The sequence below is a fragment of the Sarcophilus harrisii genome, chromosome 1, assembly GCF_902635505.1.
Source record: "Sarcophilus harrisii chromosome 1, mSarHar1.11, whole genome shotgun sequence".
NCBI lineage: Eukaryota > Metazoa > Chordata > Mammalia > Dasyuromorphia > Dasyuridae > Sarcophilus > Sarcophilus harrisii.
Window position 1 is genome coordinate 651,153,745 of NC_045426.1, and position 17,741 is coordinate 651,171,485.

Below are 17,741 nucleotides of genomic sequence, written 5' to 3' on the forward strand. Positions count from 1 at the left end.
TTTTTTTACTCTAAATCACTATTGATTAGAGAAATGCTAACTAAGAAAACCTTGAGATACCACTGCACACCTCTCAGATTGGCTAAGATTAGAGGAAAAGATAATAATAAATGTTGGAGGGATATGGGAAAACTGGGACACTAATACATTGTTGGTGAAGTTGTAAACTGATCCAACCATCCTGGAGAGTAAGTTGGAACTATGCCCAAGGGCTATCAAATTGTGCATACCCTTTGATCCAGTAGTGGGTGTACTGGGTCTGTATCCCAAACAGATCTTAAAGGATGGAAAGGGACCCACATGTGCAAAAACTGAGTGGATGCCCATCAGTTGGGGAATGGCTGAATAAGTTATGGTTTATTATTATTCTATAAGAAATGATCAGCAGGATGATTTCAGAGGAGCCTGGAGAGACTTACATGAACTGATGCTGAGTGAGGTAAGTAAAATCAAAAGACACAGCAACAAGATTATGTCATGATCAACTCTGATAGATGTGGCTCTTTTCAATAATGAGGTGATTCAGGCTGATTCTAATAGACTTTTGATAGAGCCATCTGCAATCAGAGAGGGGACTGTGAGGACTGAATGTGGGTCACAACATAGTATTTTCGCTTTTTTGTTGTTGTTTGCTTGCTTTTTTCCTTTTTGATCTGATTTTTTTTTTTTTTTTTTTTTTTGCAGAGTGATAAATGTGGAAATATGTAGAGAAGAATTGCACATTTTTAACATATGTTGGATTACTTGCTGTCTAGGGGAGGGAGTAGGGGAAGGGAGGAAGAAAAATTGAGACACAAGATTTTACAAGGGTGGATGTTGAAAATTATCTTTGCATGTATTTTTAAAATAAAAATCTATTTAAAAAAAGAAAATAGATTTTTGTTCATTAGGGAAAAAGTTAATTTAATAAGAAAAGAAAAAAAAAAAAGAAACATGGCAACTCCTTAAGGAAATATAACTATATGGATTTTGGGCTCTCCTATAGCTTTGGGTTTATTGCTCCCCAGTAACTAGGAATACTTTTCCTGGTCCAGCTATGGATCTACTTCTTTTCCCCATCTGTTATGGAACCACCTAGTTAGACTAATATATCCATCCAACTAGTCAGGTATCTGGAGAAGATAATGTATTTGTCTTTGCTTACCTACTGCTTAAAATTTTTCCATAATGCTACTTCCTCCTGCTCTAAATTTGTGAAACTCCTAGATACAAATGGAAGAAAGTCCAAAGAAAAAGATGAGGCTATAATGTGTTTCTGGGGAAAGTTGAATAACTATCAAGAAGTTTTTAGATTTCTTTATTCATTGGTATTTTATATAGAATAGAGGTTCTAGTAGGGTGAATTTAACTTACTTTCCTTACTACTGTCTCTTGTTCCCCTTGTCTATTTAAAAAAACAGAATCTAATTTACTTTATGTTGGAGATATTAAGGCCTCAAATAAGTTTTTGATCATGGATTAAGTGACAGTTAAACTGAAATACCCAAGGGAGGCAGTAGAGGATAAGGCAATTCAATGAGAGAAGAGTTCAAAGGAAAGGAAAATGAAAAAAAAAAATAAAAACCTAGGTGGGGCAGTGGATAGAATATGGATAGAATACAAGGCAGTCAGAAAAATTCAGTTCAAATCTTGCCTTAGCTTATGTCATTTAATCTCTGTCTGCAGTGTTCACCTTTCTTACAGGAAAAAGATTTACGAATCATGGCATGTCTAGTAGGTGGAGACCTGAGATTAATGGGGGGGGGAGGGGGGGGAAGAACAAGAGAAAAAAACCAGCTGAAGTTGATGAGCAGCTAAAGTAGAAAGCAATTCCCAGCAGGAAGCAGCCTCACAGAAAATAGAATAATTATATCTGTAGAAGAGGAAACTTGACCATCTTTGCCGAATTTGCCATATATATGAATTCATCCTGTCTGTATGTTTCCCTAACATATGGATGGCCACCTGTTCCCCATGTGTATGTCTCACACATCTTATAAAGGTCCATTTTTCTCACCACGTACGCATTTATTTGTGAGAAAGTATGGTTATGGTTCATGGGGCAGAGGAGGAATATCTTTTGCAGTTTATACTATTTTTTAATGAGCTAAGTGTATCGTCTGATTGGTTGGTTAAAAAACATAAAACTCATTAGTGGGGGAAGGGGGGGGCTCATGAGCCATGGTTTTGAAAGGATTCTGATCTACAAATACTTTCAACTCAGAAAAGTTAACTAGAGACCCAGAGAGAATGGAGTCACATAAATAACTGACTCCTTTGTCATATTCCTAATATCAAGGCTTCTACATCTTGTTTCTGACATAGGTACCCCTGAAAGTTAGGCATTGGCTTAAAATACTGGCAATTATCTATCAAAGGAAGGACCACATCCAAAGAGCTCTTATCTACCCATAGTTTTATGATAAAAAAAAAAAAATCTATTGCAAAAATCCCAACCTGGGTCTTAAATACTACTTTACAGAGACCTCAAAAACCCAAGTTCTGTTCCTGCAATCCCTAGGATAAGCGTAAGGATTCCATGCTAGAACCCAGCAGTAAAAACCACCAGAACTGGAAGAACAGGCAAAGGAAACTCCATGAAACCCATGAGACAGCCTGGGTCTTAGGGTCTCAGACAAAGTGAATAGGGAAGGATGCAGAAGGGGTGAGCCAGTTCTCCATCACATATACATAATAAGGGAAGGAATGTAGTTAGGCAAGAAGACAAAATCCTCACCCTAGGGTTTAGTATCTTCCCCATCGCCTTCATTTGCATGGAATGCACATTTTCGAAACTGTGTTGGAATCTAAAAACTGAGGGTCCCTGAACCAGAAAAGCTTTGACAATTTCCCAGAAAAGTAGTCTCTCGGTTTGAGGTTTCTTGGGAACTATTGAGCAATCGGAAGTTAAGCAGGGAAGAAGAATTGCAAGAATTGCAAGTACACGGGATGGAGGGCCTACCCTTAATAAGCAAAAAAATGCAGACTTGGATGTAAGTCTCTAGGTAATGGCTGTCTGAGATAGTTCTAGGTTTCAAAGAGCTTGTAATCTTTTTTTTTTTTTTCTGAAGAGGAAATACCCATTCTAGCCGCATGCCTTTTCCACATTACATTTGTCCACCGTTTCTCATGATGGTGTTGTATTTGTGGTTGTGTGCCCACCATTTTATAGGAAGAAAGTCTTATTGCTGCCCCCCCCTTTTTTTTTTTACTATGCTACTTCATTAAATACTTTTGCTTTGAACTCATTTGTCTACTGTTGTAGTTTATTCTTTATTCTGGAAAAGGACCGTGACTTTAGGGAGGGGGTGCCATGGCATGCAAGTGAATTGGATTGAAGTGCAAAATCACCAGCTTCACAATGTGCCCCAGAGTCTTCTGGGTCCAGTGGCAAGATGTAGATCCGGACCCCTGGTGCTGACTAATAAAAGTAAGCACATTGGTAGGGATTGTGGGCTATGATTCTGAATTGGTGAAACACGTATTCTATCTTGAACCTCTGTAGCCTATCTGAAAGACTCACGTGTGAGACGGGGGTACCCCCCCAAATGCTACATCATTAAGAACTCAGCTGATACTGACTTTTTTGCATAAAGTCATCATGAGTCAAATCCTTCAACTTCTCAGAATCTAAAGAGGAAGCCGCCTTAAATTTGAGTGCAATTCTGCTTGGAGTCAGCCTCAAAGACGGGGTGACATAATGGAGAAAGTGATGGTCTTGGAGTCAGAAAGACCTGAGTTACATCTTACCTCAGACACTCACTGCCTGTGTGATCCTGGGCAAGACATTTAATCTCTGCCTCGGTTACCGCAAGTGTAAAATGGGGATAATAACACATACCTTCTGGGATGGTTGTGAGGAAAAAGTGAGATATTCATAACATTTTTTGCAAACCTTAAAGCGATCTAAATATGAGCTATCATTATTGCTTTTTTTCCCTTTCCAGACTAATTTTTCATTAATATCTAGAATTCCCGATGATGAAACTCCCTCTACCTATGTAAGTCCACAACTGCACTGAAATTTATAATCTTAAAATTGCCTAGGGAAGGGAATTAACTTATTTGCCCAGAGAGTATGTGGGACTCTAACCTTAGGAGTCATCCTGGCTCCAAGCCACCCTCTATCCACTATACCATTTCTTTCTCAGTCACCCATTCTCCTTCAAAGGTCCCAGACACCTGAAACTTCCTGGCCCCTGAACCAGCAGAGCTTCCCGGCTATAGAGATCTACCACATCTGTTGGCTAGTGTTCTGTGCCCCTCTCCTGCCCCTGCCATCACATTTGGGAACAGGATTCCAGAACCACCCACTTCTCACTTTCCTTTCTTTCTCCTGCCTCCACAAGACCACAAGAGTGTTTCTTCCTTCCACACCCAGAAAAAAAAAAAGAGAGAGAGAATGTATAAATCTAGAAATCACAAAGCAAGGTCATTAGAAGTCTATTTAAGTCTATTTAATTCCAGACTTGATGGCACCTGAGCTTGTTTCCTGAATGTTTCTCTCTTGTTATAGCTCTTCAGTCCTAGCTTGGCTCATCAGGAGTTTCCCTAGACAGGGTCATCTGGCCACAGACCAGGAGGAAGTTTGCAGTGTGGTATTGAGTGTGGAACTGGGGCCAGAATATTTGAATCCTGACTCTGATGCTTATTGCTACTGTGTGACTTTAGGCAGGTCATTAATTACTCTTTGCCTCAGTTTCCTTATCTGTATGATGAGGGGACTTCATTAGGAGATCTTTAAGGAAGCTTCCATCTCTGAAGCCACGGAAGCCCCAGAACGCTGGATTTGAAGGTAGAGGTCCAAGAGTAGAATTCTGTCAGTTCCTTCTATGTAAAATGAAAAGCAATGAAATAAATGCGTTCCAAGATCTCTTCCAGTTTTAAATCTCTGGCTTCCAAGATGTCCCAGAGATGTGACTCTTGAGCATGCCGGATCAAACAGGGCATCTGTCCTTTAATACCTCATTTCCATGGATGGTTTTGGAAAGATCTGGTTTAAATCTAGCCTTAGATATTTACTAACCCGGAGACTGAAAGTAAATTAACACACACTGTGTTCACTTTTTTTTTTCTTTTTATTCTTTTTTTTTCTCTTGTAGTTTTCCCTTTTGTTTGATTTTTTTTTCTCTCCCAATATGATGCATAAAAAAGTATGGTTTTTAAAAATAATGTATCTTTATAACTAGAAAAAAATTTTTTAAGATCTTTACTAACCAGTGCCTTTGTGTGAGTCACTTAGCCCTAATTTTGACTCAGTTTCCTCATTTGCAATAGTCCCTTTTTCACAGAGTTGTTATGAAGATCAAATGTGTTAACATCTGTCCAGAACTTTCCAAACTTTAAAACAATTTCATAAATGAAGCTATGATTTCTATAATGACCATGGTTAGTCAATCAGCCCATATTATTAGGAAATGACTCCCTTTACCTCCCTATCACCAAGGGCTCAAAAAAGAAATACAGATGGAAGGGTTAAGATAGAGTTGCACTTATTAAAAACAAAAACAAAAAATCAGGACAACTGGACCTAATAAACAGGTACCAAAATTCAACCAAAAAATACCAAGATCATGGGCAGTATACTGCAAATGGGACGCCACCAAGATTACCCACAACATAGGGGAAGAGACACACACAGAGAAAACCACCCAGGAACATCAGACTAGCACAAATGCCCCATTCCACCATGAAGAGCATACTCACGTGCTCTTCCTCTTCCTCCTCTAGTCTAGTGAGAATCAGCTCTGCAGCTATAGTCAAATGTACCATCCATGTCTAAACAGGCCACAAACACTAACATCTTGCCAGTCTGGAGGAGCTCTCTCGGACTCGTGGTAGCAACTGCTACCTTCTTAACCACCTCAACTTCCCTGTTTTCCTTATTGTGGGAAGCAAGGGAGCTAGCAACCAATCTCTGCAATGGTGAGCCACTATCTAACAGTGGTTCTCAAATTTGTTTTCAGTATCTTTATCCTATTAAAAATTATTGAGGATCTCTCCAAGTGTTTTTGTTTTTCTGGGTTATATTTACAGACATTTACCATATTGGAAATAAAAACTATTTTTGAATTAGTAGACCCTCTAAAAGGGTTTCAGAGATCCCCAGGATTCTCTAGCCCATACTTTTAGAACTACTGGTCTAGAACATTGTGTCTAACTCCAGATGCATTTTTAAAGCAGGATATTGAGCAAAAAAATCTTAATACAAAGGTGAACAATCTGAACAATCTGAAACCCTAACCCTATTAGATTCAGTTGAAAGATTCAGAATATTTAGCCTGAAGAATAATAAGTCTTAGAGCATGAATACTCTCTTTAAACTATATCAACTATTATGTGGAAGAGGAGTGAACATTCTGCTTGGCCCCAGAGGACAAAACTAAAAGCAATGGACAGAATGGGAAGGTAGATATTGGCTCAATAGGAGCAAGAACTACCAAATAATGAGTGTTCCAACAATGGAATAAGCTTCCTTAAGAGATAATGAGTTTAATGCTGCTTCCAGAGAAAAACTTATGGCATCAGAATATGGATTGAAACACACTTAAAAAAAAAAAAACTGACTTTATTATTCTTGGTCTATTTGCTCTGTATTTTGTTTTGCAGTATGGATAATATGGGAAGGATTGCATGATTGTCTTTGCATAATCTATATCAAATTGCTTGCCTTTTTACAGATGGGGGGAGGAGAGAATTTGGAACTCAAAAAAAATTTTTAAATGGATGTTAAAATTCTTTGTTTACGTGTAATTGAGGGGAAAATTTAAATATTAAAAAAAGGAAAATTAAATACAAAGAAAGATGTTTGTCACTGAAAATATCCAAAAATATACAAAAACAAAGAGTTGGAAGTGAATTAGCCTCCAACACAAATTTTAAAAATACCTTCCTAGAGTATCCCTGCAAATTCTGAGACCTTCTATGAGCCTCAGTTTCCTCATCTGTAAAATAAAGGCATTTTGCCACTAAAATTTTCGGTTTTATGGCATATTCTACAAGTTAAATCACCAAGTACCCTCGTGTCCCCCAAAGGGTCAGAAGCTCAGCCAAGAATGTCAGGACAGAACTGCGTAATCAGCCCACAAGAGGGCAGCATATAGCCCTACTAGGTAGGAATCTGTCAAAGATCCCCATTTTACACAGCTACAGAGGGATCTCAGTCTTGGAGGATCAGACCTGAAAGGGCTCATCTCCATGTTGGCCGCCAAAAAACTAATTCAATAACATCCTCCCTCTTCTCCTTTCTGCCCCCTCCGGTCCTTCTTTCATAGTCCTATTAAAAGCAAACAAACAAACAAACAAAAAAGTACCATATTCTACTGCTCAATTTTTTTCAATTATTCCCTTACTTTTTGCCTAAAATTCAAAATTCTTAACCAGGCATTCAAGGCTCTCCACCACCCTACAACTAGTTTTGATCTCACTTGACACTGAGTCTATTTCCCACGCCTGGAACACTTCCTGCCTTTCCTACCTCCACGACTTTGCTCAAGCCGTTTCCTATATTCTGAATTGCCCTTCCACCTCCTCCTTACCAGTTGTATTCCTGACCTTGAAAACCCAACAGCAGGATTTTCTCTATTCATTTTTCCTGATTTCTCCAGGAAATAGATTTTCCCTACCTTGGACCAAACAAAGCACTCTGCACTTTGTGCTGCACCTGTCTGGGACACTTTTTAAAGTATTATCATGCATTTCCATGATTCACATTGCACCATCCCATCCCCCACCCCTCCTTCATATGGACTATAAGCTCCAGGAAGGCAAGGGTCTTATCTCAATTTTCCATCCTTTTCCAGGCTGAGCACAACATCCTATACTGGAGGAACCTAATAAATGAAGATTGGATTAAACTGAATTGAATGTCCAGGACTTGGAGACTAAGCTCCAAGATCATGTAATTGAACCTCCTAAGCTAATCTATCCCTCCATTCAGTTTGCCCAAGATTTTGGGGCCCATGGGAAGAGTAAAAGTGGAGACTCTGGGCCCTTCACAGAGCCCAGCACAAATTCCCCCCTACCAGTTCTCTCTGTCTCTCTCTGTCTCTCCCTCTCTGTCTCTCTCTCTCTCTCTCTCTCTCTCTCTCTCTCTGTCTCTGTCCCTCTCTCTGTCTCTGTCTCTGTCTCTCTCTCTCTCTCTCGGTCTCTCTCTCTGTCTCTGTCTCTCTCTCTCGGTCTCTCTATCTCTGTCTCTGTCTCTCTCTCTGTTTCTGTCTCTCTCTGTCTGTCTGTCTCTCTCTGTCTCTGTCTCTCTCTGTCTCTGTCTCTGTCTCTCTGTCTCTGTTTCTCTATCTCTGTCTCTGTCTCTATCTCTCTCTCTCACACACACACCCACACACTCCTGCGTGGTCCAGAACTCAGAGTCCCACCACTAGAAATTTGCTCCTCCAGAGTCACCCTTCCCTCCCCATCCCACCCCCTGCCACTCACCAGGAAAGCACAGGGGCCCATGAGGAATGGAAAAAGTCCAGGATTCCAGGAGGCTGAGATTCTGGACCAGGCTCAGCCACTAACTAATGGCATGACCTTGAACAAGCCTTCTTGTCTCTCCTTTGTTTACTGATTTAGAGCAGGATAAGGTATCCGAGGTCTAACCCAACCTTCTCTTTTTATAGATAGGAAACCTCCCTGAGAAAGGACTGGGTCAAAGGTGATCAGTGGCGGGGCGAGATTGGAACCCAAGTCCTGTGCCCTCAAATCTACACAATGGCCTTTCCATCCAGCTGATGCCCCCTAATGAGAGGTCTGGCCCTATGATCTCTGACATGCTGTGATTTGAGGTCTTGGGCCAGAAGGTTCAGTGTGGAGAGAAAGGGAAAAACCAGAGACAGCAATTCCTCCCTGACTCAAGAAGAACATCTTTCCTGTGCCCAAATTAGGACTATTTCCTTTACTTTTTGACAGTCTCCAACCACTCTCTCTGGGGGGAAAGTGATGGTTTATAAGTCAGGAAATCAATGAGACCGTGCACAGTTGTGGGAGGGAAGTGGGTCTTCAGGGTGTCCCCCTCTCTCTGTGGGGGGGGGCCCTCAGTGTGTCTGCTTCTCTCTGGGGGGGCCCTCAATATGTCTCCTCTCTGTGGGGGGCCCTCAGTGTGTCCCCTTCTCTCTGTGGGGGGGGAGCCCTCAAGATGTCTGCTTCTGTGAGGAGTGAGCCCTCAGTGTGTCTGCTTCCCTCTGGAGGGGCCTTCAACGTGTCTGCTTCTTTATGTGTAGGGGGGAGCTTCAGTGTATCTACTTCTTGAGGAGTGGGCCTTCAGTGTGTCCCCCTCCCTCTGGGAAGAGCCTTCAGTGTGTCTGCTTCCCTCTGGGGGAGTGAGCCCTCAGTATGTCTGCTTCTCTCTGTGAGAAGTATAGAGTATTAGAGCTAGCCAGGGGTCTGGGAGATCCAATGACTCATTTTAAAAAGGAGGGATCCTCCAGGGCTCTCAGTGGCTAAGCTAGAATTAAAGACCCTCTGGTTTTACAGGTAAGGAAATTGAGGCTCAAGAAATGAAGCGAGCTAGCCAAAGACATACAGCCATTAAGTGAATTCCAGCCAAAGCCTTTTGAGTCCAAATCCAATGTTCTTTCCACTTCACATCAACGGATATTTTATCATTTCACAAATGGGGAAACTGAGTCCCACAGAAGGGAAGCCACTGACGTCAGTTCTTTGTCACATGGGATTCTGTGTGTCTGAACACCTCTGCCCGTGTGGGATTCTGTGTCTCTGTGGCAATGAGTGAGGATGTGTGTATATGTGTGTGAGAGTGAGCACGAGTATGTGTGTAGACACCCACATGCGGTGACGGGGGGAGGGAGGAATGATAGTACGCAGCAGGAAGTGGTGAGGCTGACAGAGAGATAGGGCAGCCCCCCCTCTCCAACCTGGGGGCCACTTAGCTTCTGCCGGTCAGGACCCACTCAGGATGTCTCTCCTCTCCCCCCCTCACCAGCCCTGAAGCCCCCTTCTTTCTTGCCCCCTCAGAGCTGGGCTGTTGGGCCCCCATTCCCAAAATACACCACCTGCCCATTCTCTTCTTTTATTTGTTTATTTAAATTGGTTTCCTTCCACCAAGGAGGAAACCAGGGTTTCATAAATTAACAGTTCTAGGGTTTGGGCCCAACACCTGATAAGGGCCTTCCATGGGACCCCAGGGGACCCCCTCAGGCTGGCCTCAGGCATCCCTGCTTCAGGCAGCACCTCAGCTCTGTAGAAACCTGGCTCCGGGCTCAGCAGTACTCGGAATAGTCTTCCTCCACGTAGTTGGATGGAAACCAGCCGATCTGAAAGGGGCAGGGAGAGAGGGGTAAGGTGGAGCTCCCCCAGAGGCTTCTGCGCCTTCGGAAGGAGGGGGGCTGTGGAGTCCCTGTCGCCGGCTCTAGCGCTTTCAGTGGCTTCAGCAAGGTTTCCTATCCCGGGGTCTATGAATTTGGACTTATTTAATATAGTCCTGTCTTTTTTTAAAGCATCATCGGTTTTTGTTGTAATCATAAGTATTAAATAAAACACATTTTAAAACCCTAGGGCCACGACATAAAAAAGGTGAAGATGGCCCGTGGAGGTAAAGTCCGGCCTCAGACTCCTCCCCCTGCCCCCCCCCCGCCCCCACTGCCCTCCCAGGCCCAGCTCACCCGGCCATAGATCTCCCCTCGCCACCAGCCCTGATGCCCCTTCTTGCTGATGATCTTAATGATGTCCCCCTCCTTGAGGGACAGCTCCGTGCGGTCCCGGGCGCAGAAGTCGTAGCGGGCTTTGGCCGACCCGAAGTATCTGGTGCTCCCTGCGGCTGGAGACACAAGCCCCCTCACAGTCCGCCCGGTGCCCCCGTGCCAGAGGTCGGGACTGAGCAGCCGGCGCGTGGGAGCGAGGGAGGTGAGGGCCCGGAGCGGGAACAGGACAACCGTGGGCTGCTCTGAATAGGGAGCCTAGGCCTTCGGAACAAGCTGCCTGTCCTGCTGCGGCCCGCATGGCCGACTCCATCGGACCCTTCCATTGTGGCCGGGCTCTGCAGGGCTACCCAGAGCCTGCACTCTCTCTGGCCCGGGAGGACGCCCTCTGCCAAGTCCTCCAATCGCGCCCATGGACCCAGATCTCACGGATGGAAGGGTCCCCCACGGCCTTCCCCGAGCCCACCAAGAAGCTGGCTGCAGAGGCTAAATCCCTCCTCTCTGCGCTCTGTGCTCCCGTCTTCACCCTCCCCATCGCACACTGTCGTGCCCCAGGGTCCATCCATTCCTGCATCCCCTGGTCCCACTTCCTTAGCCACTCCCACCCGTGTGTGCCGTCTCAGCCTATGAGACTGGAAACTCGGATTGCTTTAGTTTCAATTCTCCTCCTACTTAACGTCGCATCTGGCACACAGTAGGTGCTTAATAAATGCCTATTCGCCACCCACTCTGGGGGGTTGTGATTCTGTGAGCGAATCCGGGAGGAAAGGGATAGATTTAGTGTGTGTATCTCTTTCAGCACGTGACTGTACTTGGATATGTGTGTATGAAAGCCAGAAAGTGAGACAGAGACGCAAAGAGAAAAAGAGACGAGACAAAAAGAGAAAGAGCAAGGAAGAGTAAGTATGGACCACTACTCCTCCCCCTTCCCCCTTGCAATAGTTGTAATTGTAGCCAGGTATTTGGTAAGAGCTTATTAAATGCTTTTTTGATCCTCCATTCCTCTGGGCTCCAGTTCACATGAAAAGAACCTTAGAAATCAAAATGACCCACTTCTATGTTTTACAGATAGGGAAACTGAGGCCCAGAAAGGTTAAATTATGTGACTAAGGTCAGGAAGAATTGGTGGTAGAGGAGGATTTGCACCCAAGACTTAAGATTTCAAACTAAACTGCCTTGTGGGAGCCTACCTGGAGCTCTGGCAATGGCCCTCCTCTCTGGCTCCTTAAAGGGGAACTGCAGCATCGTGTCGAGGGACTTGAAGCAATCTTTCAGGGAGTTTTGCTGGTAAAACTCCACCAGTTCCTGGGAGGGAAATACGGGGACCAGTTTGGAATCGTCAGTCTGGGAGGTGCTCAGCAAACGAAACTAGGCTGGGCCTGACTGAGCTTGGGGAAAGTCATCCCAGGCCCTGTGGGAGCCCCGAGACTGGGAGGGAAGGTAATTGTCTCTGAGAGGAACCTTAGGAAACACATGGCCCAACCACACAAATATCCATGTTCTCCCCACACACACACACACACAGACTACCCATCCAGCCTCCCAGACATGAGAGCAGCTGCCTTCCCCACATGCCCGGCCCCATCCCGGGTCCTCACCACGAGCCCCCTGAACGCCTTCTTCTCCGTGATGCGGTACAGCCCCTCAGCGGTCAGGATCTTAATGTGCTTCACTTCCATGTTGAACCTGCCCAGACAGACAGACAGAGATAAATGCTGTGATCCCATAGCCAGCAAGTGTTGTAGCTGGGGACCACCATGTGATATAAGGACCAAGCAATGGTGGGAGCATCTTTAGCTGGAAAAGAGGCACCTTCATGGGGACAGGGAGGTCGTGCGAGTCTCTGAAGAACTGTTGTGGAGAAGAGGGGTTTATTTGTTCTGTTTGGCCCCTGAGAGCACAATTAGGTCTGGTGGGTGGACATTCTATGTATGGAAGGAGTGGAATGGCTGCCTTGGCAGGGAGGAAACCCCCTAAGGGATGGAGGCCTTCAGGTGGACAATGGAGGGGAATCTGTCCGGGATGTTACAGGAGGGCTCGCTGGGTATGGATGAGATCCATTCCATCTCGGCAGCAGAACAGCACCGGGGAGCCCTGGGTTGGAAGCCCAGAGACTTTACCTCCCAGTTTTGGTGCTGTACAGGTGACGCCGAACAGGTGGCTTAGGCCTCAGGTGAGGGTTGGGAAGGGGGAGCTGGACTGGGCAGCCGAGAGCCCCCCTTGCTCTGACCCCCACTAAGGGGAAGGAGGGAGAAGGCAGGGACAGGTCTGGGGAAGCCCGGGACGGGCGATAGTTACTTGATACTGATGGCAAACTCGGCGTTGTCCTTCACCCTCTGCCGCACCAGGAAGGTCCCGTCGGAACGATTGGTGAGGATGTTCTCGGCTCCCGCTCGCTCCATGGGGCCCGCGTACCTGCCAGACAGACAGTCACAGAGGTAGGGGTGACTGCAGGCCAGCCCAGGCCCATGGGGCCTCAGAGCAGCCCATCCTGAGAGGCAGCTGAAGGAATTCGGCAGCACTCAAGTACCTCCTCTCCTTCACACTCCCCCAGCCAAATCAGGGTGGAAACTCTTCCCTGGGATTAAGCAGGGCCCCCGTTAAAAATTCATCCAAGGAGATGAGGAGGGATGGAGAAAAGGCTTAGAGAAGTTCCATCCCTGGGGTCTCCTGACCCCAAACAATGTTTTCTCCTCTACACTGCCCCAGGGACATCAACCCCTCCCCATCAGCGCTGTAACAACTTCAGACCTTCTGCAGGTGCCCTAAGGTTTGCTAAGGGGTTTAAATCCATTATCTTGTTTGTTCTTCCCCATGAGATAGGTCTTATTAAGATCCCCATTTTATAGATAAGGAAACAGAGGCACCAGAGGCTAAGTGACCCAGTCAAGGTCACAAAGCTAAGAAGCAGCCAAAGCCTGTGTGGAAAGCCAGATCTTCTCGACTTCAAGTCCATCCCTCTCACCCCTGGGCTAGCACCCACTGGGGGCTACAATACATAGACAGAACCTAGACTTCCCACAGTGTGGGGGTGATATGCAGTTTTTTCACTGACTCTCCACGACCCCATTTGGGGGCAGAGACACCGGAGGGGTTCGCCATTTCCTTCTCCAGCTCATTTTATAGATGTGGAAACTGAGGCACAGAGCTAAGTCACACAATTCATCTCCCTGACTCTGGGCCCAGCTCTATCCCCTGGGCCATTAAGCTGCTCTTTCCAACAATGAGTTTATCCATGTTGTATACACTGAGGATCCAGCTTCACATTTCAACTAACATTTACAATCTTTGTGACCTTAGGCAAGACACAGATCCTGAGCCTCAATTCCCTCATCTGTTAAACCAGAGCGAGAGATTGAGACTCAATGAACTTTAAGAAGCTTCCATCTCTGAGTCTCCAAGCCTGTGAGTCACACTTGAAACGCCCTTGGCTTGCCCATGAGCTCGGTCCCCTGGCCGCCCCTCCCAGCAAGGCCACGGCTCCCCCAGGACAGGGACGGGGCAGGATCCACCTCTCCTGGCCAAGCCCGGCCCAGCCCAAGGACCTCCTCCCAGGGGCGTGCTGAGGGCCCGATTCCAGGATCAGATAATGGAAAAGAAAGTGCTGGGGAGGAGATGAGAGGCTATTATTGCGGCCCTGTGCTTTAATCTGTGTCTTGTATGAAGTAAGAAGCTGAAGGAAAGCCAGGCTCCACCTCCTTGAGAAAAGCTCGGCAGACTGGGAGTCAGAGCACTTGGCAGGATGGGCAAGGCAATATGGCACAGCGGCTATTACTGGGACAAGGGCCAGGAAGACCAGGTCCGGACCTTGTCTGGGACACTTACTAGCAGTGCAACCTTGGGCAAAACACTTGGTATTTCTCCAGGCATCAATTTGCCCATCTGTAAAATGGGAATAGTAATACCTATAGAAACTACCTCACAGGGTTGTGATAAGAATCAAATAAGATTATTGATGTAAAAAAATAGCTCAGTTCACTTTAGTTTGCTCTTCTGTAAAATGGGGATAGACTAGTTGGATGGATGAAAAACCATTTATTAATCACCTATCAGAGCCAAATATGATAATGAATGTTTAAAAAAAAAAAAACTATAAACTTTAAAGTCATTTAAATGTCAGTTTCTAATCAGTAAAATCCCACTTCTATGGGTGATCTTAAATAGCTCAATTTACCTCAGTTTGCTCTTCTGTAAAATGGACTAGACTGGTTGGATGGATGGAAAACCACTTATTAAACACCTATGTGATAGACCAGGCTCTGTGCTGTCCCTTCCATCTCTCTATGATTTCATAATAATCCCAACATTTATATAGCACATTATGGCCCCTGGGAAGCCCACTGGTCTAACCCTTCTTAATTCCAGCACTTTCCTACTTTTTATCATTTCCTACTCATCAAGTTACTCATGTAACTTGCTTTGTATATTTGTTTGCGTGTGGTTTTCTCCATTAGGTTGTAAAGTCCTCAAAGGCAGGAACTGCCTTTCTTCTTGGAATAAGCTGTTGTTCATTTGGTTCAGCCCTATTTGACTCTCCATGGCCCCACCCAGGGTTTTCTTGGCAAGGATATCAGAGCAGTTGCCATTTTCTTCTCCAGCTCATTTTGCAGATGAGGGAACTGAGATAAACAGGGTTAAGGGACTTGCTTGGGATCGCACAGCTAGTTAGCCTCTGAGGCTGGATTTGAACTCTATCCACTGCACCACCTAGCTGCCTCCTGGCATACAGTAAGCACTAATTAAATGCTTTATCTAATTATCTTAAGATTTACAAAGGGCTTTACATATATTATTATCACATTTGCTCCTCACAACTCTGTGAAGCAAATGCTATTGTTAGCTCCATTTTATATATGAAGAAATTAAGGGATCGTGAGTTAAGTGATTTTTGTTTAAATTGCACTAAGTCACTAAGGATCTGAGGCCAGATTTGATCCTTCTACCTGCCATCTAGGGGAGGAGGGGGGGGGAAGGAGGGAGAATTTGGAAGAGAAGGCTTTGCAAGGGTCAATGTTGGAAACTACCTGTGCTTCTATTTTGTAAATAAAAAACTTTAATAAAAAAATAATAAAAAGATTTGATCTTTACTATGATCCTGGTCCAGTGTTCTTCACACCACACTGAATCTTTTAGCCCTACACCCCTGCCCTCTCACCCATGGCCTGACACCTTGCAGACATCAAAACACTGACTGAAGGAAGGGAAGAGTGTCCTCCTACCCAGACTCACCAGAGACGGACAGACAGGTCCTGCGGGGGGCCCTAGGAAGACACAAAAGAGACAATGAGTCAGAGAGAGCAGGGAAGCCTTCCTCCCCGGCCCAGGAACCCTGGGACAACTGCCCGCGGGGACTCTCCAGCCCTGGCCCCGCCGGACCCAGGACAGAGGCCCAGGCTATACTCACATGAACAAAGGGTTTGACTTTCTTGCAAGGAAACCATCCCACCTCATTGGTAGCCGTGTTCCTCCCCTGTACGTGGAGGGATAGGGGTGACATTGAGAAAGAGGCATTATGGGGATAGAAGGGAGAGGGTTGGGGAAGGGGGGAATTAGAATACAAGGTTTTGCAAGGGTCAGTGTTGAAAAAACTATCCATGTAAATGTTTTGAAAATAAAAAGCTTTCATAAAAAATAAAATGAAAAAAATAAAACTAGGAAAAAAAACATTCCACCTTCTATATTTTCCTCCCAAGAAGGAAAGAAATAAGCATTTATTAAGTACCTCCTGTATGGCAGACACTAAATGCTTTATAAATATTATCTCGTTTGAGTTTTACAACAACCCTAACAGGTAGGTGGTATCATGATGCCCATTTTACAGATGAGGAAACTGAGGCAGACAGAGGTTACATCACTTGCCCAGGTTCACACAGCTAGTAAATGTCTGCAGTCAGATTTGAATTCAGGTCCTTCCGGACTCCAGGCCCATTCATCCCTCACCTGCCACCAGTTCTGCTCGGCCTCTGCCTTGGTTAGCTCCACAATGTCTCCTGGGTTCAGCCTCAAGAAAGGGCCAAAGGCTACAGGGGGTGGGGGCAGCCCATAGTACTCCTGGCACACTTCCATCTTGGGCAAGCCTGAGGAACAAGGCAGGGGAGGAAAGGGGAGGGGCAAAGAGCAGGTAATCAGGGCCCAGGCTCCAGAAGGCTGGGGAGGCCTTCTCCTGGAAGGAGGATGTGGAAGGCCTTCGCTTCCTTCCTCTCCCAGCCACCACCCAGCCGCAGCCGGGCCCAGATGGGGCTGCTCCCACGGGGACTCACCCAGCTCATTCTTCCTCTTGTCCGGTGCCGATCGGCTTGTCTTGTGCTAAGAAGAGAAGGCAGGGGGGTGGGACCTGGCTCCTGCCATCCCTGCCACCTCCGTGTCCCACCTTGCTCTTCTCCAAACTCAGGAAAAGAGCCCCAGGATGATCATCCCCATTTTATACAAAGGGAAACTGAGACTCAGAGAAGTTAAGGGCCTTGCTCAATGTCACATAAGAAATGCTGGAGGCAGGATCCACATGGAGACCTTCCAACTTTATTCATTCCAAATCCTGCTCTTTCGCAAACAGGCCGGCCTCCCTGCTTCCCACCCTCCTCTCCTGATTACAGGTCACCCCATCCCAGCTCGATCCATGACCACCTTCGGGCCTGGCCCTGCTACCATCCTAGGAACAGGGAACTGCCTTACCTTTCTCATAGTAGTGCTATGATCTGTGAGGAAAGAAGAAAAGGGGGCAATCTGATATCAGAGACCCCGGGGGGTATGGGGGGAAGTATATTCCCTTCCCCCACCTTCTCTCTCCCCCAAATGCCAGAGACAAGCAGCCTGAAGCACCCTACATCCTTACCACAGCACCCCACGGTTATCCTGGACCTCAACAGCTGCATCCCCAATAGGACCCCTCCCCAGTTACCTGAGCTGTGTCGGCCGCAGGGAGGAACCCTCCCCAGACACTCCTTGTGAGCGGGTGCCCGGCAGCGGTGGCAGCGGTATCCCTGGTAGAAAGTGCCTCTGGGGTAGGGTAGGGGGTAGGTTAGTGAGTTCAGTCCTTCCTGCCCCTGAATCCCTCAATCTCCCTCCTCTGGCTTGGGTGGGAGTGGGAGAAGAGGTAGCAGAAGGTCA

General features: G+C 45.9%; 1 protein-coding gene across 2 annotated transcripts in view; it reads right to left on the minus strand.

The window, feature by feature from the left end:
* Positions 1–10,004: 10,004 nt before the first annotated feature.
* Positions 10,005–17,741, minus strand: part of VAV1 (vav guanine nucleotide exchange factor 1) — a 35,305-nt gene continuing 27,568 nt past the window's right edge. Inside the window, exons 17-27 of one of the 2 annotated variants that reach the window (XM_012542073.3) lie at positions 17,533–17,630; positions 17,307–17,329; positions 16,895–16,940; positions 16,575–16,711; positions 16,039–16,104; positions 15,864–15,895; positions 12,933–13,049; positions 12,233–12,320; positions 11,825–11,939; positions 10,599–10,753; positions 10,005–10,250 (exon numbers count right to left, since the gene is read on the minus strand). In XM_012542073.3, the coding sequence (XP_012397527.1) occupies positions 10,197–10,250; positions 10,599–10,753; positions 11,825–11,939; positions 12,233–12,320; positions 12,933–13,049; positions 15,864–15,895; positions 16,039–16,104; positions 16,575–16,711; positions 16,895–16,940; positions 17,307–17,329; positions 17,533–17,630 (931 nt within the window). In that variant the 3' untranslated portion in view covers positions 10,005–10,196. The remainder of the gene's footprint in view (positions 10,251–10,598; positions 10,754–11,824; positions 11,940–12,232; positions 12,321–12,932; positions 13,050–15,863; positions 15,896–16,038; positions 16,105–16,574; positions 16,712–16,894; positions 16,941–17,306; positions 17,330–17,532; positions 17,631–17,741) is intronic. The other variant, XM_031947722.1, reaches the window with a different exon arrangement.